Consider the following 27,977-nt stretch of genomic DNA (forward strand, 5'->3'; position numbering starts at 1 on the left):
AAAAAATTTTTGTAAAATACATCTATGCTGTACCATTATATGTCAAGTAAGCAATTTTATGTTATCATCACCTCGCGTTTTTAGTTATGTTCCTACTAACCAATACCGTAAAACTAACCTTAAATTATATTTTTTTGTGTAACCTTAACAGCACTGAAGAGGGGTTGGGCATTTAAGCCAACCCGAAATGCATATGAATTAGGAATTTTTTAAATAAAAAGTACGTTTTCTAACCAATTGCTGTCCGTTCGTCTACCAACTCGTTTTGGATTACACAGACGCTACACACTGCATTCAAGATACAGCAACCACGTCCTCTACATGAATGAATTAATTTCTCAACATATCATTGATCAATTCTTGAAAATTTAAAAACAAAGCATTAGATATCTTTACTAACTGATGCAAACTGCATCTTAAGCACTTTTTGCCCTATTACTAGATTTTAAACTGAACAGAGTTTTACTAGTTAAATTCATTTTTGATTCAAGCAGCTAAAACAAAACTCTTTCTGTTAATATTGCATCAGTATGTTTTAAAAAGTTTAATATTTTAAATTATGTTCGGAACAGAATAATGTGAAAGAATCTAATGAAAGCCTTTAAATCAGACCAAAAGTAACTGTTAAATGCAATTTGTGTCAGTTAATAATATCTTTTTTTTGTGTTTATTTTCTATTGTATCTTTTAATATATTTGTTATTATTTCTTTTATCTCTGGAATTTTTGTTTGGGGAGGCAATATACCTATTGTAAATTAAATAAAACATTTAAATTAGCTAATACTATACCTTTCTGCTTTGTTTTGAATTAGAAATAAAGATATACAATTTATTACATAGTAGAATTTCAGAGAGTTTTATATAAAACAATTTTTAGGTGTTTTACTAACATAAAAAGACTTTTTACACAAACTTAAAATCATTTCTTTAACAAATACTATTTTCTGATGTCTGCTAGTTAGCTGTATCAAAATAATTCTCTTTTATTCTAATACAGTAAAGTCCTGCTTAATGCTGATTTGATATAATGCCGCCTGCTCGAAGCCTAAAAAAAAAGCTCAAAATTTACACTGGTTTCAATTATTGCAGCGTTTTATTGATTCATACATAATACAATTATTTATGAACACAAAATAATCAGAAAAAGGTGGCAAAAAGGTGTACTTTCTTTAAATCTGTTTGTTTGGTACAATTTTCGAAAAAATATAACATCTTGGATGTCATAGGCAATATTGGCTTAGCTTGGCAAGAATTAACTGTTAAATGCACGAACGAAATGTGGAAAAAGTTATGGCTGAAGGTATCCAAGAATTCTCAACAAGAACAGCCTATTGCTGTATCGTTAGGTTGATCTAACTCAACCTAATCGATATAGCAGGACTAGGAGATGTAGACGAGCAGGATATTGAGGAGTTACCGCAGGTTTCTGGCGAGAGTCTTATCAATGACGATCTTCAAGAACTGGCAGAACAAGGAATTCATGCAGAATTGGAAAATAGAGATTCTGAAAATGAAGAACCCAAAAAATTTCTCTACAGATTTCCTTAGTAAAAGTTTGGTATAATAACCGAAATCATTAATCAAATTGTAGTGAATGATCTAGATTTTGCAAGGAGTGCAAAAGCAAAACAAGGTGTTTTGAATGTGATCTTCTGCTACCAACATTTGCTTAAGGAAAGAAAAAAGCCACAAATGAAACTTCACAACTTTATTGCAAAAAAACAAGAATTTCAGAAAAGTCAGGACCTTCGTCACAAAAAATGATTAATATAGAAAAATGAACTAATTAATATATTATTATACATTTCTATGTGCATATGTTTATGTGTTATTTAACATATATTATTATGCAAATTAATATTAATATAAAAATAATTTAAAATTAAAGTAAAATTTTTTATTTTTGGTCGCGTGTTCCCCTATCCCTATTTACTCTATGTTAAAATAACATCATTTAACGTTGTTTCATTTAGCACGTTAAGCGGGGTCTTATTGTATTTTAGTATAATTTTAATCAATTTATTGACAGGAGTTAAAACCTTTCACACACATTTGATTTTTCAATAAAAAAAATTAATTTTTACATCATTATTGTATATAGGCATAACTCTAGAATCTCTTTCCCAGTTAACTTTATCCTAGCAAAAAGTTTTTAATACCCAAAACTTTATAGAACACACATCTATTGATGTAATATTTTTAGGTCACTGTTTAGGTAGGATAAAATTCATATTTAAGTCCCAAAAGTTCATACATTTTTAACAAAATTATTTATAATGAAAGTCTCAAGTTACATTCCAAATACAATTAGTAGAATATCAGAATGATAAATATTTTGAAAATTACATAAAGTGTCATCCAGCATAATACTTATGGCATCATGTGCAGACTGTGTGTGTTATTGTATACAGAATAACATATGTACAGTACAAGCACTTTACTGTGTTTTAGTTACACTTTAAGATTGTCATTGTTAAATATTATTTTTCCCATTTAAAATGATATAAATACTCTCTTCTCATGAAAAAAGTCAGATTTTCAGATACACAAAACATATTAAATGGAGAATGTTTGCCTGTATTTATATAATTTTCAAATGTATAAAAATTTTTTCTAAATAAATTAGTCAAAATCACTTAAAACTATTGGAATATGATGCTTATGTATTTCCAAACTTTCCTATCAGTAAATGTGGAAATTTTTTCCTGCTAATTATTTTAAGTTTTAGAATACAGTATTGAACAATTTTTTTTACACCAAGATTCATAAAAATATAATCATATTATTTATAATCCATTGTAAATCTACAAATCTGGTGTATATCTCAATCACTTTTTTCTATTGAGAAAATGTTTCACTGTAAAGTATTACATGCATTTTATGAACTGCATTGATTCATAAAACGTATTTCAAATGACTTTATTCTTATATATAACATCTTGAAAGAATGTATGAAACTATGTATTAATGAAATCAACATGGGAAAGTTTAATTTTTCCAGCTATATATAAATATAATAATTATTTTACAAAATGTTTATTTTATGTTAGGATCGTAACCTGTAGAAAAATTAAGATGCAATCATTGGTTTCATTTAGTTTAAAAAATAAATTTGATAAAATTGATCACTTTAGATCTTGATATCTGATTTTTGAATTCACAAATTCTAACTGGTTAACTTTCTTATGTGGGCCATTTTTATTCCAACACCACAGTATGATGAGATAATCACTTTAATTTTGAATGGTGACAAAACATAATTTAAACATAGTTCAAAATCGTCATTTCAGTGGGATGGCTGAAGCAGTTAAGATGTCAACTTATCGCTCTGGGGACTTGGGATCAAATCCAAGAGAGCCTAAAAAATCCCAGGAATTTTTTGTGACTGGTCGGTCTGTCCAGATATGTCAGGCTCTATTCCTCACTATCCAGTCTAGGGTTTCAACGGGATTCCGGGATCCCGGGAAATCCCGCAAATTTCTTAAAAATTCATTTTTTTTCTTATTTTGTGTTAAGGTTGAGGAATTTTGCAAATAGAAAGCATAATTAACTCATTCACTGTCAAAATACATTTGTATTTATTAATTTTAAACCTACCTATTAGTTTTTTTTTAAATTTTTGCTCGTTATAGCATGTCACAAATGGTCAATAATCAATATATAGCTTATTTGTGGCATGACTATAAAAATTCTTTACTTGTCGGAACCTGTAATATCTGGAATAATTGTGCTTACGCTGTCTTGAGTTTTAACCATGCCCAGTAGCTTCAATAAATGCCTGACGCCAGATTGTGCAAATTGGGCAAGGATACAAACGAGTACAAAGTCTGCAAGTATGAAGTTTTTCTTCATAAACCTGATTATTAAAGCCAAATGAATTGCCGAATTATCGAGCTCTAAGCTTGATGCCGCTATTAAAGCAGCCAAGGTAGACAAATCAAGAATACTAGAGAGCGAAAGAAGTACTACAATCTCGAAAACGAACTCGAAAGCTTCCAGGCTACAGGTGAAAAAACACATAATATCTGTCTTCTCTTAAATGCATTAAACACTATTCCAATCACATCAATTGAATCGGAAAGGGCATTCTCGGTGGCAAGACTTTTCATTACTAAAATAAGAATTAGAGTGAGTTATCGGAGTATTGACCATCTTTGCTTTTTAAAATCTTATAAAAGTTTGCAATATTTTGTATTATATTTTATTTAAAAAACGAAAATTACCTTCTAAATTAGAAGTTCATTTTTTTTAATTTTTAACTCAATTCAAAAAATTTTTTTTTGTTGTTGTTGTATGCAGTTTCCAGCAAACTTTAATTAATTTTTTTCTATTTGTGAAAATTTCTACGTTATTTAAAGGTAATTTTTATTATAGGCCTATAGACCTTACACAGCATTATTAATATGATTTTGGAGGTTACAGAACTTTAAAATTACTTTAAAAAATGGAAAATAATTATATCATTTGATTTCAAGATATTTTGTATACCTTAAAAATAACTAATTCTATCCCGGGATTTCCCGGGATCCCGGGAAACAGTTCACTTTTATCCCGGGATCCCGGGACAAGCAAAAGACCAGGAAATGAGAAACCCTAATCCAGTCATTCCATTGTGAGTCTGGCTAAATCTGCAATAGGCTTGAAAAAAGGTCCTCTTACTGATCACAGGATGGAAAGAGTAAAACAAAACTGTCACTAAACTATCTTATAAAATATAGTATTTCTAGATGTTTTCCATGCTTTTCACCTTGGAGTTTCTTTTTAACAGCATCTTCATTCCCTAGGGTTTATTTGTATCCAGGATTTAATTGAGGAAATATGGTAACTACAGTCAATATTTTCCAATAAATGATTTTAAAAATTACATTTCCCAACAACAGTGAAACTAAATCTATGCATTTTTTAAAAATTCTTGTAGTTTATTTACTTATTTTTCTTTATGGGCAGCACAAAATCAGTTTTACAAAGAGTATATATCAGACATGGGCAAATGTGGCTCTTTTTGAGTTACATTTGAGTAACACTTTCAGCTCTTACTGAAAGTGTTAATTTCTGCTTTTTATTATTATTTTTACAATTTTATTTCCACAATTTTGTGAAAATATGTTTATTAAAAAATTCAATATTTGTTTTATATTATATTTATATTATATAATAAAATCGCAATACAGAATAAAAAAGTACAGAACTGCAGCTTTCATGCATTTTGCAAAACCTACAATTCGGCTCCCACTGAACGCTTGCTTGCCCACCCCTGGTATATACTGTTGAATCTCAGTAAATCCAAGTTTAGACAAAAAAATAGTTTTACAGAACTATAATTATATTATATAATAAAATCGCAATACAGAATAAAAATGTACAGAACTGCTGCTCCCATGTATTTTGCAAAACCTACATTTCAGCTCCCACTGAACCCTTGCTTGCCCACCCCTGGTATATATCAATAAAATAAAGTAATGTCAATGGAAGGCTGATTTTAAAAAATTACTGTTTTCACAACCCATATTAATCTATAAAAATAAGATATATATATATAAATGGACGTGTGTGACCCTATATTTCACTTTTCTGCAAAAACTACACATCGCACATAAATGCTGTTTGTATGTGGTGGTAGCCCCAAGTCTCCATTTGTGCACTATGGTGGTTGCGTCTTGATAGCTATAAGGGTGCGGGAGATATGGGGCTGAAAGTGGTTTTCTATTTCGAATGTTATGTTCGAATTTCGAACAATATTCAAATTTGTTCGAATTCGAATTGGTTCGATTATAGAACGATTGTAAACGTTCCAGAAAATTGATCAAATTGAAAATAGTTCGTTTGACTGGACGTGAAAGTTCTCTAATTAGTCTGGAAATGGGGGACCTAATTCTTGCATTCTGTGAAAACGGGTAAGATGGGCTATAATGTAATTATCTTAATCTTCATTATCGTTACTTTTTGCCCAGCGAAGCGGGTCCTTGCATCTAGTATATAAATAAAAACTATAAATTAAGCAAAAACTGAAAACTATCAGAGATTTCTAGTTTCAATTTCTAAATTTAGCATATATTAATGTTTATAAAGGGAATAAATTCTTTTCTAATAGAACAAAATCAGTTTAGACTTATTTTTACACTCCTTTTATGCACGTTTCCTAAATAATATAAGGTAAATAATATGGATCTAAATTTGATTCTAATTCTCATTATTATTATTATTATCATCATCATCTTCTAAGTAACTGACATATATATGTATATAATATATAACTGTGAAAGACCGAAATTAGAGAATGTCGACACATACAAAATAGGTTGGTGAAAGACCAAATATTTGGTTATATTATTATACATTCGAACAATTGCCGGTGTATGTCGACAAGCACAGATAAGCTTTGGTGGAGGTCGAAACGACATCCCAGAAGCCGATGTCGACAGAGAGGCGACAGTCTGTCACCAAATTCTTCACTGTTTCCTTCTGCTCAAATTGGTGATACCGTACAAATACAAGTCCCTGATGTTGACCATGGCCGTACAGATGCCAAAAATGTGTTGGCGGTTGTTGTTGGAATAGAAGATTCTGACTTTTATAAATTAGCAAACAAAAATGGTACCCTCAAGCAGCTTTATACCCATGATCAGTTCGTAATTTGTAAAGAAAAGTTACTTTCCATAGATGAGATTTCTTCTCAAGAAATATCGCTGAGAGAAGCAGCTGCAGCTAATTCGAAAAGTGGAGGGCAAGGCTATACACGCTGTCATTGCAAAAAGAAGTGTTCCGCGAATAAATGTAGTTGTAAAAGCAAGGGACTGTTGTGTAATTCAAAGTGCCATAACAATTTAAGTTGTTGCAATAAATAAGATTGTATAACGTTAATCACATAATTTATGCGTAAGTTTATTATTGTATTATTTTCTTTAATGATTTAGAATGTACTGTCGTTTTAGGTTCAACAGTTTATTTACATGTGCTGTTACTTAAGCTTTCTCCTATTTTGACATATTAAAAAGTTGCATTTTTGTCTTAACGTAATAAAAATATTTTTATTTAACATTCACCATCAGTGCATGCTGAATGTCAACGTTTGCTGGTGTAAGTGAGAAATAATGATATTTAGCAAATATTTCGAACATACACAAAACGACTGTGTGAATGCTGACATTCACCGGAGAATGTTGACATTCGCCAGATATCGGTCATTTACAGTAACATATATATAAAATATTCACTAATAGGGAGTGAAGATTAAGAAACAAAAAATTTCATATACCATATTAAACAAACAAAACAGTACCAAATTATCAAAACAATAATATAGCAATTGGTGTAATGTTTCAAAATTTCCTTCTGAGTGAATCTTATTTGACAACTGCCAATATATTTGCAATATTTATTCAACTACAGCAATGAAGCATATAACTTTCTAAATATTATTTTTTAGTTCAATAACAATTTTATACAAATATTGTTCTATAAAGAGAATAAAAAATTCAAAACACTAAAAAGATCTATTATCTGCTTATTTAAATTTTGATTATTATTATAGAAGAATAGTGGAATCTCATCAAAGCAAACAAAACAGATCCCCAATAATGTTTGTTAAACATAAAGTTCATTGTAATGAAAAATGTATGTAAATCATCATGACACATAAAACAAAAATAGTTATATATGTTATTTATAATGTTTTTTTACTTATTTCCTGTGAATGAGGTAGTTTAGTTCAATTTAATTCACATCTCCAAATCTTATTCTTTTTATGCTTTGGTTTCCTATACCAGAAAAGAATGATCAGGAACCTAGCTACATTTCCCTCTCTCTCTTAAGGTACCAAGGGTATGATGGTACAATGTGACAGATGTCACATTGTACCATCATACCCTTGGTACCTTAAGTAAAGAATAAGGAAAATAAATTTAAATAAGACATAAATGACCTTCTTTACACCTGTGCCTATGACATCTTGTGGCTCTTGTTGAAGTTAGTAAATCTGCAAGTTATTAGTTGTTTCTGCACTCATCTGTCTACTTGGGTAAAGTTGCTTACCAGTTCAAAGATAATAGTGAAGAAAGAAGATGAAGAGAGAAAGAAGATGTAATGAAATTGCTGTAGTAGAGAGAAAACTAGAAATTCTAATGCAATGAAAAAAAATGTTAAACTGAAAGTTTGTTGTAAATACTGTATGTTTTGTACAACTGAAAAATTTTGTCAAGGATTCCTGTGGAGGTTTAGTCAGAAAATTCTAAAAATTCATTATTATAAGGTTTGTTATAATGAGCTTCCACTGTATTAAATAAACATCATATATTTATTATAATACAAGATGTTTATGACTCAGAAATCATAAATATGATAAATTTCTTACCAAAAATGTCTTGTTCATTTTCAAAATCTTCATTTAAAACATTATCGGGAGCAGAAGCAGATTTTATGATGGGTTTGGTGGGATCAACCATACCTGAGATAACCTCTTTTTGGTATTTTGTTAGCACAAGAGGTTTTATTGACACAGGTTTCTTTCCTTTCTTTTTGTTACCCGAACTCCTTGGTGTGCTTCTTAAATTTACCAAACTAGAAAACATAATTTAAAATGTTTGTTTTTAACATATAAGTAAAAACATTATTGTCAACAGAAAACATTAACTATAAATATAGCAATATGTTTAACACGTTACCTGCCACAAGCATTTTGCACAAACATCTTCTGGGCACCATTTTGATTATGTAACATTTATTTGCTGTTTTAAATTTTTATATTTATTTTTAAGTATCTATATAATTGTAAGTAATATTTAATATTTAGCAAAAAAATTATCTCGTAGTGGATGTGTGAAGCAACTTTTCCTTTGTAGATACAACTACAAGATAATTTGGGTAATATAAATATGTGTTTTTATTTTTTAATGTTTCTCAATATTTTTTCTATAAACTTTTTCTTTTATGACACCAATTGATTAGTCATTCATATTCCAGACACAATTAGCCATTCTGGTAGTATATTTACTATGAAAATATTCATATCTGGCAATCAAAACAGGAAACTCTTATCATATTTTAAGCTTCTTTATAGTGTTTTCTATAATGCCCAATCAATGTATCATTCTCATTCCTGATTTCCACTAATCAGTTATAACAACTACTTACTATGGGAATAGTTGTATCTGGCAAAACCTGACAGACAACATACAGAGTGTATCAGAACAACGTTTTAAAAATTTGGGGGATTGTAGAGGATGAAATTTTGAATGTTTTGATATAAGGAACCTATAGCCAGAAATGTGATATAAAGATTCTATGCGGTCAGTATGAGCAATGGCATTCTCTCGAGCTTCATCATAACACAAATGCATATCAGCAAGTTCTCCAAATGTGTAGTTACCCTCCACGACGCCAGAACATATCCACAGTACGTGAAGCACGATAAGCAGACAACTGTACACTGACTCACATTGACTAGCTGTGTGTTTACAGCACAGAGCCAGTGGATGCAAGGGGTGACCTAAGAACGACAAGTACTAAGTACACAACGTCCTATACACAGGCTCAGTTAGATCACTGTAGTTGTGTGTTTACAGTCTTCCATCCACAGCAATAACATGACATCAATGGACGGAAGGGTAGCTAGCACTTCCCTTGGTGAAGTGTGGACAATGCACTTCCTACTGCTGTAGACTCTTTAGTTCAAATTTCCGGCTATAGGTTCCTTATATCAAAATGTTCAAAATTTCATCCTCTACAATACCCCAAATTTTTAAAACGTCATTCTGATACACCCTGTATATGAGTTATCTTGTATGTGATGCCTGTTGTTTGATTGCCAACTACAAGATAATTCATAGTTGGCAGTCAACATGTTAAATTAGGAACATTTTTAAATTAATATTTCTTATTAATCTTAATTACTTAAAAAATTATTTATATATTTTGAATATAATATAATTTAATATACAATATGAGGAATTTATTAACATACTTGAAAATATGATTTATATAATAAAATTTAGTTAAATGTATACCATTTCTTTGCATTGCACTTATTAATTTTTCTTTTCTTTACTTAAGTTTTTTATTTGTTATTAATTTGTAAAAAAATTTTTAAATAATTCAATTCTTAGTAGATTTTGATTTCCAGTTCAGATATATAACTTTTTCATCAATCATTAAGTAATGAATTTTATATCATACTCCATAATAAATGTTTTTGATTAGTATTATTTTGAAATCACTGTAACAATTAAAAAATTAAAGTGCATGCATATAGTTTTATCATTATGATGAGTGTAAAATGGCAATGTACTTGTAAATAATAGGAAACATACACTTTAACTTCTACCAATTACTTTGTATAGTTTAACTAGTGAGGGTCTAGAATTAATTGAAATTATATAATCTAAAGATAAACAAGTAAAATGGCAAGACCAATTTTTGGGACAAGACTATGTCTCAGAGACTCGGGGCTCGATGCAGTCGTTCAAACTTCGCCTGCCATGGCCACGACCACGAGGCATTTTCGGTGAAATTAACCTATGCAATGTCAAAATTTCTATCTGTTGCGTGTTGCCCCAGGTTGAATTTTTGTCACTGCCTAATGAAAATTTCCTGTTTTTGAAAAGAATGATTGTGGCTATTGTATTGTCCGAAATTACTTTTTTATTTTGCACAAACAAAATAATTATATTAATAAATGTAAAAACAAAAAAAAAAAAATTATATTTTGGAAGTTACTTTTAATATAAAATTATAAAGACTAGTGCCATCTAGTTTCAAAAATGTTCTGATGCTGAAACAAGATATTTTGGGCCAACTGGACAAGGTCTGCAGGTCGTAACCAGAGAGGTAAATGGGTTTTTTCAAAGATTCGTTTGTCAAAATACGATTTCGCAATGTTCACATTTCAAACTTCCCAATGATATATGCATGCACTCTTGCCTGTTTGTAGAAAGATGTTGCCATTTTGTATTTTAATTTGACTCGGTTCACGGTCCCCTGAGTACCTACAAGTCTGATATTTTATTATATGTGCATGATTTGGGCACCTAATACTCTGTGCCAAATTGAAACTCCTGACATGTCCCCCTTTTACCTCTAAGGTATGTACCCATTATGGCACTGCAATTTTATAAACAAGACATAGTCTTGTCAACAATGCTTTAAATGTCTATAATTTATCTCATACAATAATGAAAATTTCACTAATTAACTACTACTCTAGCCTGAGATATCCTAATAAAATTTAAATGTTATTTCAATATTTATCACATAGAGTGAGCCATAATTAAAAATGAACTTACCTTACACAATAATTTCAAATATTTGTATAAAGTTACAATTTTAAATAACATTAAAAAATTAAGTTTTTTGTTTCACGTAACCTTATCTAGAATAACATATATTTTATAACTTTTGAGGAAAATCAAAAGCAAAGTAATTTAATTCTAGAGTGTAAAAGACTAAAAGTACGAAACTTTTTGACATAAATTCCTTATTGATCACGAAAATTCAAAACAAAATTATTTTATTTTAGAACTGATCATTTTCAGACTGTTTATTCATTTCCAAAATTAACATGCTATTGCCCTGTTTAGTTGTTAAATAAATTATAATTAAAATAATTATTTACTGATTTTAAAATTATTACTTAAGTATTTTTACTTATTTAATAATTAAATAGGAAATTAAATGCTAAAATTTATTTTTAAAATTTCTATGTTACCTTCCTAGATATTTGGCACCTTTTGTGAACTGCTGCCAAGAAAGAACTTGTTGCTGCGGAGAATCCAGCTGAAAATCATATCCAGTTTCTAACGAAGCTTCTGTGTCAGCAATATCACTCGACTCATTAGTGGCAGCATCAGTTTCATAATCTAAACACACAAAGAAAAAATTATCAATTGTAAGAATTTATATGACTGACACAATTACATATCTAAATATATAAATAAAAATGTTTGTAAGTTTTTTACTTTGTTCTTTATACATTTTGACCTTGTTTGAGTAAATGCAATGAAGCTTTTTAAGGACCTCCTCTCATTCAGGAGGACGTTAACAACTACTTTTGATTGAATTAACTTCAACTACCTTTTTAGGAATTTTCAAAGCTGTTGAGTTTAATAATTGATCCATTTTTTTTGAAATTTAATTGGTTGGCTGATTACCATTTCATATTTGCTTTTGAATGGAATGTTAGAGTTAACATTACAAATAACTTGTACGTCTCAAATTATCTTCTAATGCAGATCGAAATCAATGACTTTTTTCTATTTAAAAACATCAATTCCTGTCTACCTGATGAATGAAATTATACGATTCCATACCATCTGATTATCACAATGAACATGACAATGGTAGACTAAAATAATCAAACTCTTACTATGGCTTACATTTTAATGTTTGTTATTCTTACTTTTGCCCAGGCAGTGCCAGGCATATTTATTTATAAATTATTATTTAGTGTTGAAAAATAATATTTGTTACATAAATGTTCTTAAAATTTATTTCCAAAAATTTTTAGATTAGTTTAAATACATTTAGTTGCTATTGTATCTGTGTATACAATATATTTTTAGCATGATTTTGACTTTTGATTTTAGATGATAAATTAAAAAAAATATCACTTTCTTTATTATTAGCAAAGTCAAGACTTTGAAGAGATTTATACAAAGTTACAATTGTTTTGTCTTTTATTTTAGAATATTAGAATCTCAGAAAATTAAAACATTACGAAGAAATAAATTAAGAATTTTCAAAAAGAAACAATTTCAGTTAAACTTTAATATTTAAAAAATAACAATAAAGTATATTTTAATATAATAAAATATAAGACAATGCTGCTAGTGTTTACAAATTTACACTCTCTTACATAATGATCATTAACATATTTTAATTTATATAATTACCTTCACAAAATATTTCTGAAGCTTTAACTCGGGATTTTAATTTCACATAAAACTGATGATGACTCATTGCTAAGTTGAAAAAACATTTGCTCCTAGAAGAAAACATGAAAAATTAATATACATATATTTTACTCTAGTAAAACTAAATTAAGCCAAGCCAATTGTTAATAAAATATCATCATCATCAAATAAAAATTATTAGATTAATATATGATTTAATCTAGTCATGTGAAAATCAAAACATGTTATTATGATATGCAAAATAAGCTAAAAGAAGATACTTTATATTTAACAATTTTAATATATTGTTAATATAATATATATGTTACCGGCAAAGTTTGAAATCCGGCATTCTATAGAATGCCTAGGCATTGTATATAATGCCTAAAACTAGCCGGCAATCTATGAAACGATTTATATTTTACAGATTTCCTAGGCATTCTATAGAATGCCAAATGAGAAACCGGCAAAGTATGAAATACATCTCCGTTTCGTTTCAAATATCACGTGGCAAGGCACGTGACTTTTAACGAGCGGCTCAGGCTTAGAATTTGTCAGTTGCACTTTGCGGTTTGTTCGGGAGTGTCAAAATACGCAATTTTACTTAAATTTGTTCAACAAAAAATTAGTTTTTTACTGTGGTCCATGAAAATGGAGGAGCAAGCTGTAGTGTTGGAGAAGGTGTCATGGTCTATAGACATGAAACAACGATTCGACGATGAACTGTGCAAAATTCGAGTTAATGCTGCAAAAAACAGTATTTTCTTAACCGAAACTACTTACCAGAAGTTAATAAATGATGTACAAAAAGCCAAAATGACTACTAAGAAGGAACCCAGGGACTATTGGTTGCTGAATCGCTATGATGTGATGATTGTAGAAAACAAAAGTAAACTCATTTATCCTGTTAAAGAAGGCGTCAGTACTATACAGTATTACGTCACGGACTCAGAGTTATTTCACGTACTTCATGAAGCTCATTTGGCTATTGGACACGGAGGACGTGATAGAATGTTGAAAGAACTTTCAATCAAATACAAAAATGTTACACGTCATGATATTGAACTGTACATCCACCTTTGTGAACCTTGCCAGAAAAAACAGAAAGGTATTAAAAAGGGCATTGTTGTGAAACCTATGATTTTTTCCGAATTTAATTCCCGTTGTCAAGTAGATCTTATTGACTTTCAGTCTCAGCCAGATAGAGAATACAAATTTATTATGGTGTACCAAGATCATCTCACAAAATTTGTGATTCTTAAGTCTCTAACGTCGAAAAGAGCTGAAGAAGTAGCCTACAACCTAGTGGACATATTCTCGTTGCTTGGAGCGCCGTCTATATTACAGTCTGACAATGGTAGGGAATTTGCGAATAATGTGGTGACCAGCTTGAAGGAGTTTTGGCCAGCACTGAAGATCGTCCATGGGAAGCCTCGCCATTCACAAAGCCAGGGTAGTGTCGAAAGAGCTAATCAAGATATCGAAAATATGCTCTGTACTTGGATGCAGGACAACAAATCTGACCGCTGGAGTGAAGGACTACGTTTCGTTCAATTTATGAAAAATAGAGCTTATCATTCTGGGATCAAAAGAACACCATACGAAGCTCTTTTTGGCTGCAAACCTAAAGTAGGGCTTTCTTTTCTACCAGAATTAAAAGACATAAATACAGAGGAGCAGCTAGAAAAAGTAATAGAAAGCGTCAAAACAATGGAAAAAGGTGAAACTAATCAGATTACGCAAGATGAGATTATAGTCGTTAGTGGAGTAAACCAACACGATGAAGACATGCTTACTGAAGAGATTTCCGTTTCTGATACCTGTTGTGTGTGTTTAAAGGAAACAAGTGATGCACTTGCATGCAAAAAATGTCGTCAAAAAATTCATACCTTCTGTGGCCATGCTAGTAAAGATGATGAAATGGATATTTTGTGCACCCTTTGTTTCAAAACTGAAAATGCTATTGAAGGTAAAATAAATTCTAAAATCAATCTGGAAATACAAGCCAAAAAATGAAAATAAATTCGGAAAAAAAATTTCCCACTGCTTCTTTGGGAACTACTGTGCGAGTTCCTATTCCTGACGTCGACAAGGGGCGAGGTGATTCGCGCAATATATTGGCAATTGTAATGAGTGTGACAGAGGATGGTTTCTACCGACTTGGAACTTCTGAAGGAATTTTAAAACAAGTATATGCGAGATCACAATTCACTCCATGCCCCAAGAACTTGCTTAGAATTGAAGATATTCCTGACCATGAAATTCCTCTCCGGTCAGTTGCAATTGCTCAGTCCAGTGGAAGCGGCCAAGGATTCGTCAAATGTATGTGTAAAACAAAGTGCCAAAATATGAAATGTCTTTGCGTGAAAAATGTAATGAAATGTAATTCAAAATGTCATTCAAGCCTACCATGTTGCAACAAGTAGGTTAATTGTAATTTTTTATATGAAAATTTTGTTTCCCTTAATAAGAAAGGCATAAATTTTGTTTTGTACAACTTTCATTTTTCTTTACGTATTTTGAATAAATTTTTTTAATGGCACTCTCATTATTTTTTCAGAATAACATTTGTATTTTTGAGGAATGCACGTCATTTATATAATAGCCTTATCAGAACCTTTTTTCATACTTTGCCTAAATAGCATTTGTCATTCTATAGAATGCCTAGGTATTATATACAATGCCTAGGGAAAGTATGTAATAATTCTCATATTTCATAGATTGCCTAAAAACGGCAGGCATTATATACAATGCCTAGGTATTCTATAGAATGCCGGCTTTTCATACTTTGCCGGTAACATATATATAAAATATTGTTAATATAAATAATAACAATAATGAAATCTCTAGACAAATTTGCTATATTATTATTTAAGAATTTTTTAGTAAGCAGTTTAATTGAAAAAGTTTTTATTATAAAACATACAAGTATGAAATTAAAAGCAATTATATAATTACAAGAATTTCCAGGATTAACTCTTCATTCATTCATTAACTATTGAAAAATTAAAATACAAGGTAGCACTTTTAATCCAATAGGATTTAAAGAAATATAAATGTTTTCTTTTAACTCCATTGCTTTAAATACAACGTTAGAAATCTCAATTGTGATAAATGTTCTAAATTATATCAAATCCACAAATAAACTTTTGAAGAATATTGTGAATACTAAAAACAGATTTGTCTCTAAATGAAGTTGTTTATTTATAATTTGACTTAAGTTATGTTTATCAAGAAACATTTCCAAGCATCCAAATTACTTAAGCTTAACATTTATATTAAGAATAAGCATATCATACTTTCAAGCTTCTGTTTTTTTGTTCCTGATGATAAATGGATATTTGAAAATGCTAGAATAACACATTTTTTCTTTATTTATTTTTAAAATAATAAAGCATTTCTAAAGTTATTTCATTTTTTATTATTTTTCTCTTTATTTATTGTTTAAACTATCATTTGATCTTAATATATTCAACTATGTTACATATTGACAAATTTAGTATGTTCACTACCATTCATCATAAGGCAAAATTGTACTATGTAAACTGATTTGTTTTTCATAAAATATGTCACTATTTTACATAGATTAAGAATAAAAAATTTTTAATTTTGAGCAATCTTCACAGAATTATATATGATGATGCAAAATTGAGTCAAATAACCTGTGGACAATTAATGAAATACTACTATAATTAAATATTTTTCTGGGAAACTAAGAAAACAAGCAATAAAATATAATCTTAAAGATGTTTCTCACTCTTTTAGATAGTAATAAACAACATGCAAAAATGTTCATGCAGAAAATTAATATTAAGATGATAGAAAATCACATCATCAGCACATTGTAATGAAGGTCAAATGATGCAAAGGTACAGTACATCAAATTAAATATATTTTTAGATATATTACATTTCTCTGCTTTAAAGATTTTGTTTCTAGATACAAAACTTTAATTTATAAGGCTTATTATAATTATTAATTTTATAATTAGTAATTATAAAATTATTTCTAGAAATTAAACAATAATATTTTAAAGTTAAAAAGCTGTAATGGATATAATGGGAAACCATTTTGTATGACAGTAAGTCACCTATAATAGTGGTGTAAAGAACATAAACAACACAATGATATGTTCAGGAAATCCTGTATCTTCATGTGTTGCCTTTCATAACAGAACTGTAAGCAGTCATTTTTCAGCAAGATAATGCCTGACCACACAATTAGCATTTCCCAGTAATGTTTTTGTTACTTTACCAAACTTTGTTGGCCTTCCTGGTTTCAAAATTTGTCACCCATTGAGTATTTATAGAATAAGATGGGATACCCGCTTTGGCCATTTATGAATGTAAGGGATCTGAAGTGGCAGCTGCAGTATCTGTAGCAGGATAGCACATGGTGACTGTATGCTTTCATATTCAACTTTATTGCTGTATGTGTCTAGGTAAAAGGAAGTCCTACAAGGTCCTAAGGGTTGCTTTAAATTGTACTACTGATCTATAGAAAATTGTTCCTTTGCTATGACATTGCAATCACTTATTACTAATATCATTTCATTCACACTAATAAATTTTATTTAATTCCAACACCACCTTGGAATTTTTTTTATCAATAATTTTTAGTAAATATTTTAAATTGTAAATTAGTAAAATACAAGTAATTTGGAATCTTTTTCATTACTTTATATCCTTACTGTACTAAAAGAATAGAATTAAACATTAACAAATGGAAGACTAATACAAAAATAAACACTAGCTTTACTAGTGTTTGTGTTTTTATTGCATGAAGAAGATATACTCCAAACTACTTTTGAGTTTATCTTNTTATGTATTTCCAAACTTTCCTATCAGTAAATGTGGAAATTTTTTCCTGCTAATTATTTTAAGTTTTAGAATACAGTATTGAACAATTTTTTTTACACCAAGATTCATAAAAATATAATTTTTATATGTATAAAACTAGACAATGTATTCTCACCCAGAATTCATTATTAATATATAAATGAGTTTTGGATAAGAAAATTGTTTAAACTTTATGAAAAACATTATGTTATGTAACAAAACAGTTCTGTCTCTTGAATTAAGCAATTATAAAAAAAAGTAAATTTTAATCCATTAATTGCTGATCATAAAAACATGAAATTAATATTATTACAATGCACAAGTTTTCATAGTCATTAAAAATTATACTTCCACAAATAAGACTCACTTTATGTTATGAGTTACATAAAACTTGAAGTGGATGTGCCAGCCTGTTATACTTTCAGTTCTTGGACATAGAGAAAAGTAATGATTTGTGTAAGAGATTCTATATATTTCTTTCCATGGATATTCTTGAATTTTATTTCTTTTATTGCCCTTTTCTTCAAAAATATCAATGCCTTCTTCAAAGATTCCAATCCAAATGTATGATGATAAATGTTTTTTATCCTAAAATATAATAAAATTTAGTTCGTTGTACATATAATGCAGTTGTCATACAAAAATTAATAGTATAAAAATTTTTAAATATCTACTGTTCTTAAATCTAAAATTAAAGTAGTATACAATTATCAATAAATATATTATAAGTAATGTATCACATATTTTTATATATGGTAAAACTTCTCTAACTCAAAGCTCCAAGATACAGGAAAAACTTTGAATTACAGACAATTTGAATTAGAGAACAATAATGTAAAAAATGCCAATTCTGAATAGATTTGTATTTTTACCTCTCTTGCATTATGTAAAGAATCTTTGATAGTTTTTGTTTTAAACAGTGCATGTAATACCTTTCAGCAAAATGTTCAATGTGACTAATGGAATCTAACAGTTTTTCAGGTACATTTTGTTAAGATAAAGTGAGAGGTCTTCTTGCTTTGTACTCAAATGTTATCAGCAAATGGGTGTTGGACAGTAGATACAATTAACTGTCTGAAAATTTTGTGAAAATCTGATAATTAGGATCACTTTGGATAGGATATTAAAATTTGAGTCAGAGAAGTTGAAAGTAACATAAACTAGTGTCAGGGGACCATGAAAATCTTTGACTTTGAGAAACATCACATTAAAAGTGTTAAAAATCCCTATGCTATTCCATTGAGACCTACCAAGTGCTTCATTTTTTTCAAGTTACAGATGTTTGAGTTAGATGTTTGAGTTAGAGATATTTTACTGTATATTCTAACATGATTTTATAAGTAAGATTTCTGGATATATTTTTTTCTTTTTAAATTACAAAATACCTAAATTCTTTGAGTTAAAATAAAAAAAGCACTTTAGTTTGCCAAATAACTCAGTGTTGGAGTGTCATATGGTGAATTAAATTAATCTAATTTTGTCTTTTTGTTTTGTATAAGGTTTATAAAATACAGTCAAATTTCATTAATTCAAATTATTGTATAATTCAAACCCATTCTTGAAATTCTATGAATGTTAAAAAATTTGACTAATTCAAAGTTAGTGTATTTCATATTTCAAAATAAAAATGAAAACAAAACCTTAAGCATGATATGTACACAACTTTGTCATTAGCTTAAAAAGCTGAAGCACTTAACAAAGTGAAAAAGAAATGTGATACTGCTGAAGAATATGGAACACTGATAAATACCAGAAACTTGCAAAAAACTAGTTTAATGTTTTAACATTGATAATTTAAACTCTCCTCATTTTCTCCTGGTGTTCAAATCAAAAAAAATTTATTGTAAATGCAGTGTCTGAATGTACATATTAATGTTATTTTAGTCATGTTCCCGAGTTTTAGCTTTTGTTGCTATATGTACACACATATAGGAACAAAGCTTTAGTTTGGTTGATAAAACTACAATGGGGTGAATGAAACAAAGTTTTATTTTTATTATTTTTATTTGCATACAAAAAAATTAGCAGTTTGTATTAAAAAAAATTTGAAAGCCATTGAAATATTACTTCATCACTTTCATCTTTATCAGAACTTTTGTTGTCAGAATTCCCATTTTCTATTTCATTGCCATCAATGTCTTCAGCTTCCTGAAGACATTGATCATCATCCTTTGTTCTATCTAAAGTTCATGAAGACCAGTTCATCATCCTCTGTTCTATCTAAAGTTGTTGATAACCTTTCTTGAAGTCCTTTATAATTGTATTTTCACCAACAATCTTTCATAATTCTACTTTTACGAAAATATGTGGAATTTTTATTATCAATACACCCATCTATGCTTTTATTAGGAAAATCAGAATTTGGCATTCAATTAAATTTATTCCTTTTCAAAATACTTTAGTAAAAAATAAATTCTTTTACAAGTATATAAGAATCAATCAACATAAATGAGTATTTGATTGCTTTCTTATTTTACAAATTGCATTTAAATCATATCTAGTTGATCAGAAAACAACTCAAAATGGTTTATATTTTATAGAGAGAAATATATATATTGGTGCCTATAAGTGACAAATTATAGCTTATTGCTTCTTTCCTGTGAATATCAATAAATATAGAATTAATAAAAGATATAGAACAAAATCAAGGCAGTATCCTACATGCTGGTCATAGACTACTCAGCACACACATCACATAAAGGAAAGCAGGCATCATTGAATATTTCATGTGTATTCCAGAAAGTGTATTTGTAGTTTTATGACTATCAAAAACAAAACTGAAACTTTGTTTCATTTTTGTTTGCCTTATTTTTTTAATGACTGTCTAAAATATTTTTCGTAAACTCTAAAACATATAATCACATTGAATGTGTAAATTTATAATTACAATAAAAATTTACACTTTACAATAGAATAAATTTTATGGTAAAGTTTCAGCAACCTTCCAATTTTTCACAATCACTTGAACAGTTGGCTTTTAAGAATAAAATTAAGAAGTTACCAAAACTGACTCATGTTGTTGAATACAATAAGAACAATTGGATTAGTTTAGTTGAGTGTTTTTCAACAATCAACTAATTGATTATTTACAATTGGACCAAACACTCAGTTCTCTTGTGCAATTTGTGGGCAGCAACATAATATGTCATAATTGGGCTAATGTTTAACATTGCTAAATAATTAAGGCACTAAATTTCAGTATCAGTTTAACTCTGTGCATGTACAGTATCAAAGACATTTATCAAAATCAAAGAAAACTTTAATCAAACTCAAATATAAGTTTAAGCTTAAATATAGATCAAGTGTAATTTTTTTCCCTGTTAATTAAACCTAGAAAAAATAATATTTGACTAACATTTGGGCCATTATTGTATATAAACTGTTAAAATTAATAACAGATTAAGAAAAGAAATTATTGAATCTGTTTAAATTAAAAATTTTGGACATAATGTTTCTCCTGTGTTATTTTGATTAAACAATATTTTCATTTGATGTAAATCATTTTGTGTTTTTCATCGTTTTACAAAAGCTTAATATTTGCAAAATGATTGACATATAATGATAATATAATATGTTTCATTATTTTCAATTGTTGATTTAGAAAACATTTGTTGAATAGTGGACAAAATAATATTCAAGTTTAAATTTAATAAATGCTATATCTTTTATTTTTACTTGTTTATTTTGAAATTATAGATAATAATAACAACAGTTACTACTAAAATAAATGTCAAATATATAAAAAATTAAAGTATTTCAATAACTTACTTGAATTACTTTGTAAAAATGATATCCATATTCGGGCAACTTTTGAACTCCCTATCAAAAGCATAAACAAAAAAGTATTGAAAGATACACTATATAAAATAAATAAAAAACACAAAAAGAAAGTAATATTATATAATTTTTTATAAATTTAAATTATTAAATGCCTAAATTCTTTGAGTTAAACTAGTAAAGTTAATAACTGTCTTCTTGTGTTTTTGCACCTTCATACTTATCTAAACAACAAAATCCATAAATTTCAAATATTATGTGTATCTAATGTTTCCAATCTGCATCCAAATGATGTTAATACATGACTAGAATTTCAGCCTACAAAAACTTTTATATACATTTTAAAAGTAAAATAATAAACTAGTTGTTTTTTTATATACTTTCAAAAACATTTATATTCTTGAAAATAAAAATAATTTTTCAAATGTTTTGACAATCAGTCCACATATTTATACTTTTACAATAATAAGAACATCCTAATTCTGATTAGAAAATTGTTACATATGTTATATGCAAAAAGTAATAAAAATATCACTTGTAAATTAAGATATATTGTCAAAATCTTTTTGTATTTTACTCAGGTTTAATATTTCAGAACTTATATTTATAATCATGTTTATATTTATAATCATGTAGTACATTTAATGATTTTCCACATTTGAAAATTTAATTATCTTGCATTAAACTTTTAATATATCATGTAACTAAATAACAAAAGATGTTACTTTTGTTAGTCAAATGTATGAAAGAAATAACAGCTCTTAAAAAATAGTATTTATAATCATGTATATATATATACATAAATATTATATTCTTACCTGCATAAATTCCAATTCAGATATTTCTTTAGATAATCCATAATGGGTCCCATGAAGTTCCATAAGGTTCTCTTTAGCTTCAGATCTATCCATTTCATGAATGATTCTTTGAGGTAGATAATGTTCCAGTAAAAAATAATTCTTATGTACAACTTTATCAAAATTGCCAAATTCTGCCTGGAGAGCAAAACCAGCCAGGTTCATGGCTTCATTATCATCACAATATATTCTTTCTTCTAATAAATCTCGTCTAAATTGAAGATAATACTGATGTCGAACACCAGAGTGCCTACATTAAAAATTTTCAGAAAAATCAGAAAAAAACTTTAAATAAAAAATAAAAAAGAATCAAAAGTATTAATTTGCTTTAAAGATTCGTTATGAAATCTTGAGGGGAAAAAATATAATATATATACAGTGGTACCTCAGGATACGAAATTAATCCGTTCCGAAACTGAGATCGTATCATGAAAATGTCGTAAGGTGGATCATCTTTTCCCATACGATTACATGTAAAACCAAATAATTCGTTCCAACACGAAAAACACACTCAAATTAAAGCCAAGTAATACATTAAAAAAAAATAACTGTAGTAACAAAAACAAATGAAAAATGCGAACTAATGTAACGTCGTATGGTGAGTTTTTGTTCGTATCGTGGAGCAAAAATATGTTCGAATTTGATGTCGTATCCTGAAAATTTCGTATGCTGGGGCGTTCGTAACCTGAGGTACCACTGTATTGTATATATTATTTTTTGTATATATTTTGTATATATTATTTTTTTCATTTACAAGAAAGAAGTGAGAATTGAATCAATGCTTATTGTAAGATATTTCTATATTTCTGTAACATATTCAAAGATATAAAAAGTTATAAATAATCTTAATTGACACTTTTTATGTGTTAAAAAGTGCCAATTAAGAACTTCACTATTTATATTTGTTAAAAAATATCATTTTTCTAATTTATAATTTAGACAGTCCCTGACTTTTGTACATAATCTGTTCGTACAAAGGAGTATAAAAATTAAATAATAGTTACATGATATAAAGGGATATATACAGTAAACTAAGCTTGAATTTTTAATCAAATAATACTGCTGGATTCATCCCACCAGTGGATAATTAAGTATGTAGATATAATGTAATTTGGACTAAAGGTAGTCCAAATTACTTTTATTCAAGATGACAACTTAACTAACTTGGTACTCCAAATTATGATTAATTTGTCTTCTTTTATTTAATTTAATAATTAGAATTAAATTAATTAATTTAGAATATTCTGAATGAAAAAATAAAACTGAAGCAGTACTCAAATATGCAACTCCTACAGATATATACTACCTATACATCTGTCAAATCTTTGTTTCCAGTTCAATTAATTTTGAAGATATAACCATACTGGTGTCTAACTGCACTCACTGACTAAGGCTATGGATGTGTTAGTTTTATCTAGTTGATGCAGTGAGTGACAATTATGGTTATATCTTCTAAATTAATTAGCCTGGAAGCAAAGATTGGACAGACATCCATGTAGCATAATTGATAATGATCTCCATTATAAGCAAGAGTTGTAAGTTTCAATCCCACTTTGAATCAATCTTTCCTCCAGAATACTTTAAATTAATTAATTTAATTGTAATTATTAAATTTAATACAAGATGACAACTTAACAAATTACCTTTAGTCCAAATTATTTTATATCTGTATAAGTAATTAGCTAAGTTATGCTCTAACAAATCTGGTGGTTTCAACTGATTAAATTATAAAGGGATAGCTAAAATCAAAATTATAAAAATCTTTTATTAAGGCAGAGTTTAGTTTTAGTTTATATTTTATAGTAAATATGCTATAATGAATAAAACATTATTTAAAATTTCTTTTATTATTATTTACAATGTTGAATCTGTAAAACAAGCAAAAACAGGTAAAAAAATTAATTTTTACAAGTGATTTTAGTGTTGCTAAAACCAAAACTAGTAGAAAGCATCACTGCTTGATAACTGAAACTGTTTGGTCTGGCAGTGTACAAATGTTTGAATTTGGCATATGAAAAGCAATTTAAAATTATCAAAGTATTATGTATGAAAGAGAGAGTTATCTAAAAATCACATTTCCAAAAGTCAACAACTTTATTATATTAAAAATATATTCAATTTCACTTATTCCTATATTGTAATAAGTCTAGGAAAGAATATATGAATACAATCTTACATAATTTAGAGAATATACAAGTCTATGATCATTTACAGAGTCGAGGTAAAAAATCATAGAAATTATTCTACGTAATATTCGAATGTCTCCTTATAATCATTTGCCTAAATAAATTTTGATTCATAGTTTTGTTGTAAATATTCATTTTTATAAAACGTTCTCAATAATTCAAAAAGATTAAGTAATTTGAAACATTTTTATAACATTAATGACATAATTACCTTATAAGATTAATATCTTTCAAGTAAAATTTAACTCTCCAGTACAAAGTAAAGCTAATATCATCGTCAATTGCTTTTTTACTATAAGGATTTGGCATCCAGCATCTTAAAATCTGTTTAACTAACTTCTCTTGATTCTCTAAAAAAAATAAGTCTCCATCTAAAAATAAATTATACTTATTAGTTACTATATGATGTGTTCCATATAAAAAAAAAATGAAAAAATTAGTTTTCAGGTAAAAATCTTCAAATTTAGAATTTAAATAGATTCATAAGAATTTCATTAAATATTTGAAAGCTATTCTTCAATGACAATTATTTGTAACAATTAAAACAAAATGGTAAATTAAAACTCCACTAAAAAATCCACTAAATTATTGAAGAATATTGTTTTATGAAAGTGACGATATCATCTAAGCAATTATAACTAATTATGAAATATATACTAAAAAATTTCCAAATATAAATGAAATATTAAAAAACAATTAAGTCTAAATAATTACTATATTATTTACATAAGAACAAGTTTCAGATTTAAAAATTTTACAAAAAAAAAAAATCAATAATTTTTCAGACTTTAATGTAGAANTTGTCATACAAAAATTAATAGTATAAAAATTTTTTAAATCAAAAATTTTACAAAAAAAAAAAAATCAATAATTTTTCAGACTTTAATGTAGAAAAAGTTTTTACAATTCATCAATAATCACTTTTCTTTCTCTGGAAACAGTAATAAACTAATTTGTCACTATATAAATGAGTAAAATTTAAATCCAAGCAACCTTTTAAATTTCATTATAAACTAAGTTTTAATGAAAGCAAATGTTTTTAGCCTTATTCAACAAGCCCTCTTTTAAGCTAAATTCAATGAGACTATTCTGAAGTTAAATATTCTATATTGGAAGATTAGATTATTAATGTGTTTATGGTGCAAGGACTTAATGGGTCATGTGAGCCAATCTATATTGGAATGTTCATCAATCTTTCAGCAATTAAACAAAAGTAAAAGATTAAAATATTGGAAGATTAAAGTCTTTGTAATATTTTTTAGAAAGAATATTTCATTATTATAATTTCAGAATTATCCAAAATATGCATCCAAATAATTTTAGTGTCTTAAAATTTATCTTGTTTAGTTTATACAAGTTTTAGTTTTTTGTAATTTACCTACATTATTGTTACTGCAAATTATAATTAAAACAGATTAATTACTTCTGTTTATATACAACTGATAAACAAACTAATACTTAAATGTTAAAACCAGGGCTGTGGAGTCGGAGCCGGAATCGGAGTCATGGAGTTTTGGTGTTTTCGCTGGAGTCGGAGTCAGATGGTAAGGAAAAGTCGGAGTCGGAGCTGGAGTCGGTAGATTTTTATGCCACTCCACAGCCCTGGTAGGACTGTGGAGTCGGAGTCATGGAGTTTTGGTGTTTTAGCCGGAGTCGGAGTCGGATTGGTAAGGAAAAGTCGGAGTTGGAGTCGGTAGATTTTTACGCGACTCCACAGCCCTGGTTAAAACAGTAACTAATATAAATAACACCTTTTACCATCCAGCAATAAAAATACTTAATATGACAAAAACATTTTCAACCGTCCAACTGATTGATTGAACCGTCCAATATTGGTCCAACTGAAGATGGCTGTTAAAAAACGGTTGAAAACGTTTTTGTCATATTAAGTATTTTTATTGCTGGATGGTTAAAGATGTTATTTATATTAGTTACGTTTATTCCAGTATAAGTTCTTGTTTTATTTATTTGTTAAAACAGTTTTTTAATTGCAGTTTTAATGAAAATATTTGCTGATTTTGATCAATTTCTGAGAAATCCATTTGACCAGATACATGAGACTTCTAATGCTATCTGCCTTTCAATCAGAGTGATCTAAGATTGAATACATATAAATTCTCAGATATGTTCATAGTTTATTTTGTTCTAGATATGTTAGGTCCTGTTCCTCAACATCTAGCTACTCCTATTATGAGCATGCTGTGCACATGAAAAAAAGGCTCTTTTAGTGCTCAGTGAGTAGAAAATCTGGTGCATATTGTGAGGAAAACCTTTCACGACGAATAAGTAATTTAGAGAGTTTATATACATATATGAAAATATACTTACCATGTTTAAAAGCTAATCCAAAAACAGAATTTTCAGGTAATGATAAATGAGCTGATGCAATATTATAAATATCTTTAACCACAACAGATGAATTGCAATTGATGTCCAAATGAATACCACTCAGTAATATCACAGTAACTCGACAAGGAAATATCTTACTTTTATTTACCTGAAAAACAATATGAAACAGTAACTATTAATAATAAATTAACAAATGCTTATTTTATTTTAATTTGTTATTGAATTAATATTGAAATAAATAAATTTATTAATAATTTATAAAATTATTAATAAATTATAGCAAAGTACAATGTTATATAATTGTATATGTTACATCTTATACATGTCTATGATAATATAACTTACGGATATACAGCCTTAGTATGAAATAATAGAAAGTTTTCAAAAAAATATATTATATTGATAATTATTTTATACCACTTATATGCACTTAAATGTAGACACTGGCATTTAAATACAATAATATGGTAAAAATATGGTACCAGTCCTTGGAAAAACACTTCTGATATCAGATGTATTTGGAAAATTTAGCATTAAGACTAAATACTGAAAATAATAATATCAATTCCATTGAAACTTCTTGTCACTTTTTTAATAGTTTTATAAACTAGAACATACACTTTAAGTAATTCATGCGCAACAGCTGAGAAAATATGAAATATTTCAGTTTAAAAAATAATTTAAATAATCAATACATATGGTGACAAAATTAATATGAACTGAATGTCAATAATTATTCCAAACAATTTTCTTGTAATCTTGATAATTCAACTATTCTTCAACATTAGTCATTTTAATTTTGCAACCATGTTTAACCACCTTAATTTTTTTTAAATTCTAAAAAATAAATTTAAGAAAAAATGGATTAAACTTACAGTTGATTTTTTAGTTTTTGTATCCAGTGAAAAAGAAATTACTGGTTTCACACTCATGACAACAAATTCTGGTCCCAATATTTTCTGTTGTAGAATTAATAAAATTACACTTTAATATATTTTTAAAACAAAAAACACCAACTACATCAACAATAACATCAGTAAATATTAATTTCTGAAATTTATTTGAAATTTTACGTATTAAATATTTTC

At 28.0% G+C, this 27,977-nt stretch overlaps 1 protein-coding gene across 3 annotated transcripts in view; it reads right to left on the minus strand.

Moving 5' to 3' along the window:
- LOC111622955 (tyrosine-protein phosphatase non-receptor type 13-like) overlaps positions 1 to 27,977 on the minus strand; it is a 126,248-nt gene that overhangs the window by 45,270 nt on the left and 53,001 nt on the right. For all 3 annotated transcript variants that reach the window (XM_023365434.1, XM_023365441.1, XM_023365428.1), the window contains 9 exons: positions 27,765 to 27,848; positions 26,869 to 27,037; positions 24,752 to 24,911; positions 22,316 to 22,604; positions 21,489 to 21,539; positions 18,088 to 18,308; positions 12,883 to 12,974; positions 11,700 to 11,850; positions 8,352 to 8,557 (listed from right to left, as the gene is read on the minus strand). In XM_023365434.1, coding sequence (XP_023221202.1) covers positions 8,352 to 8,557; positions 11,700 to 11,850; positions 12,883 to 12,974; positions 18,088 to 18,308; positions 21,489 to 21,539; positions 22,316 to 22,604; positions 24,752 to 24,911; positions 26,869 to 27,037; positions 27,765 to 27,848 — 1,423 coding nt within the window. The remainder of the gene's footprint in view (positions 1 to 8,351; positions 8,558 to 11,699; positions 11,851 to 12,882; positions 12,975 to 18,087; positions 18,309 to 21,488; positions 21,540 to 22,315; positions 22,605 to 24,751; positions 24,912 to 26,868; positions 27,038 to 27,764; positions 27,849 to 27,977) is intronic.

Source organism: Centruroides sculpturatus, unplaced genomic scaffold, assembly GCF_000671375.1.
Source record: "Centruroides sculpturatus isolate CEXI.00-Female unplaced genomic scaffold, Cexi_2.0 scaffold39, whole genome shotgun sequence".
Taxonomy (NCBI): domain Eukaryota; kingdom Metazoa; phylum Arthropoda; class Arachnida; order Scorpiones; family Buthidae; genus Centruroides; species Centruroides sculpturatus.